We start from the raw sequence: 2,226 nt of genomic DNA on the forward strand, positions 1-2,226 counted from the left end.
ACCACTACCACCGCACACACACACACAAACACACACACACACACCATGCCCACGCCCAACACCGCACCCCCCGCCTCTGCGCTGCCCCCTGCAGTGCCCCAAAACCGTTGAGAACTTCACCACCCACGCCAAGCAGGGCTACTACGACGGAGTCATCTTCCACAGGCAGGCCCCGCCTTGCCTCGCCCCACTCTGTCTTGCTCCCTTGCTTTCTTTCCTCTGACGGACTGCTGCCTGGGTGGGCTGATGCGGGTTTGCTGCGGGGCCCTCCTCCACCGGTGGGGCCTTTTCGGGAACAGCTTTTCTGCGCCACCACCATGACATGCTGCCCCCACCCCAATCCTCCTCCCCCAATTCCCCCACCTAGTGTTGTCCTCTCATCCGCTAACGCCCTGCCCCTGCCGCCACCACCCTGTGTCTGCCCCCTGCAGAGTCATCAAGGGCTTCATGCTGCAGACGGGAGACCCTCTGGGTGCGCCGCCTGCCCTTCCCTGCTGTCGTCCTCCCAAGCAGCGCAGCCACCATGCGCGCGCGCCGTGCGCCCGCCATGCCCGCCGCCGCCGCCTGATGCGACTTGCCATGCCCGCATGCCGCTGTGCCTGCAGGCAACGGCACGGGTGGAGAGTCGATCTGGGGGGGAGAGTTCCCAGACGAGATCAGCAGGTGGGTGGAAAGCATCCCTCTTTCTTCTCCTCCTTTCTTTCTTCACCATGTATGCATACATGTGTGGCGGCTCGTAGACCGCCGCCCCCTGCCCCTCCTCCCTCGCCTCCCTCCTGCCCCTCCCCCTGCCTGCCCAGACCTCGCGCGCCACCCTCCCCTGCCATGCGCGCACCCGTGCCGCACTTTCCACCTGCGCTGCGTGTGCTGTGCTGCGCCGCAGGAACCTGCGCCACGACCGGCCCTTCACGCTGTCCATGGCCAATGCGGGGCCCAACACAAACGGCAGCCAGGTGGGACCTACCCCTCCACTCCTCACCGCCGGCCGCCCCCCTGCTGCTCCCTGGCCGCCCGCCAGCGCTCTCGCCATCATGGCACCCCCCTGCCGTGCCCCTGCGGCGCCTGCCGACCCACCACCTCGCGCACACCGCTGCCGCTGCCGCCCTGCCCTCGCCTCCCTGCGTCCTGCCTGCCCCCCCGCCTCATGCTGTCGCCCCTCCCTGCCACCCCGCTGCTGCCGCAGTTCTTCATCACAACCGTGCCCACCCCCTGGCTGGACGGCAAGCACACCGTGTTTGGGCGGGTGGTCAAGGGCATGGACGTGGTGGTGGCGATAGAGAAGGTGGGGGCCGCGTGCGGGGCATGGGCACATGCTGAGCAGCCCCCCACCCCACCCCGTTTGCGGCGTCCTGCTTCGCCGCAAAGCACGCATGCTTCCTTTCCACGCATTGGCTTCTCCTGCACGTGCTACCACCCCGCGGCAGGGCAGTGCCGGGGACTGTTTGGGTCGGAGTGTTTTTCTTGCTCGCTGCCTTCCCATCTGACTGACGTGGCGCCACGCGTGCGTGCGTGCACACGCGCAGGTCAAGACGCACCCCAAGACGGACAAGCCGCTGGAGGATGTGCACATGCTGAACATAGAGGTCAAGGGCAGCGTGGAGTGAGTAGCTGCGCTCAGACGGGACCGTCCCAGGGTGACCCCGGCGCGGACCGGCTGCCGTTGGCTCGTGCAGCTTTGGCTGGAGCTGGCGGCTTCGGCAGGAGCAAAGCGCGCAGCAAAGTGAAAGGCTGCCCGCTGGGCGGCGCGGCGCCCTCGCTCTCCACCCCTCGCTGCGCCTGTTGCTGAACGTATTCTCTGGTTGGTGGACGCATGTGACACAATGGCATCAGGTGGTGGTGGTGGGCGGGGCGGGCCTGCAGTCCTGAAACATGCCGCTCCGCCTGCCAGCCAGCGGGGGCGGTTAATACAAGGGATGCCTGTCGAGCAGCAGTGCCCGCTGTGTCGAGCTGGCCCGGGGAGTCAGCCGGCGGCCGCCAGCCACGCGCCTCCCCTGCGTGTGGGCCCCGCTCCTGTGCAGATCCCTCGTGCGATGCTAACATATTGCATGCTACAGGACATGGCATTGCATGGTACAGGACATGGCATTGCATGGTACAGGACATGGCATTCCAGGCATACGAATGGGCATTGCACTCACAAAGGGGGGGTCATTCCTTGGCCATTTGTGCTTGACGCATTCATTGGCTGCTGTGTGGAGGTGCCGGCAGGGGCAGGGAGGCGGGAGG

General features: G+C 66.6%; 1 protein-coding gene across 1 annotated transcript; it reads left to right on the forward strand.

Annotated features, from left to right (window-relative positions):
- Nucleotides 1-82: 82 nt before the first annotated feature.
- Nucleotides 83-1,604, forward strand: CHLNCDRAFT_28034 (hypothetical protein; the record flags this gene model as incomplete). Its single annotated transcript, XM_005843467.1, has 6 exons — nucleotides 83-194; nucleotides 434-472; nucleotides 606-663; nucleotides 884-953; nucleotides 1,184-1,282; nucleotides 1,524-1,604. Coding segments are annotated over 6 exons (459 nt in total), but the record flags the coding sequence as incomplete, so codon positions are not given.
- Nucleotides 1,605-2,226: the final 622 nt, after the last annotated feature.

The sequence above is a fragment of the Chlorella variabilis genome (assembly GCF_000147415.1).
Source record: "Chlorella variabilis unplaced genomic scaffold CHLNCscaffold_29, whole genome shotgun sequence".
In the NCBI taxonomy this organism is placed as follows: domain Eukaryota; kingdom Viridiplantae; phylum Chlorophyta; class Trebouxiophyceae; order Chlorellales; family Chlorellaceae; genus Chlorella; species Chlorella variabilis.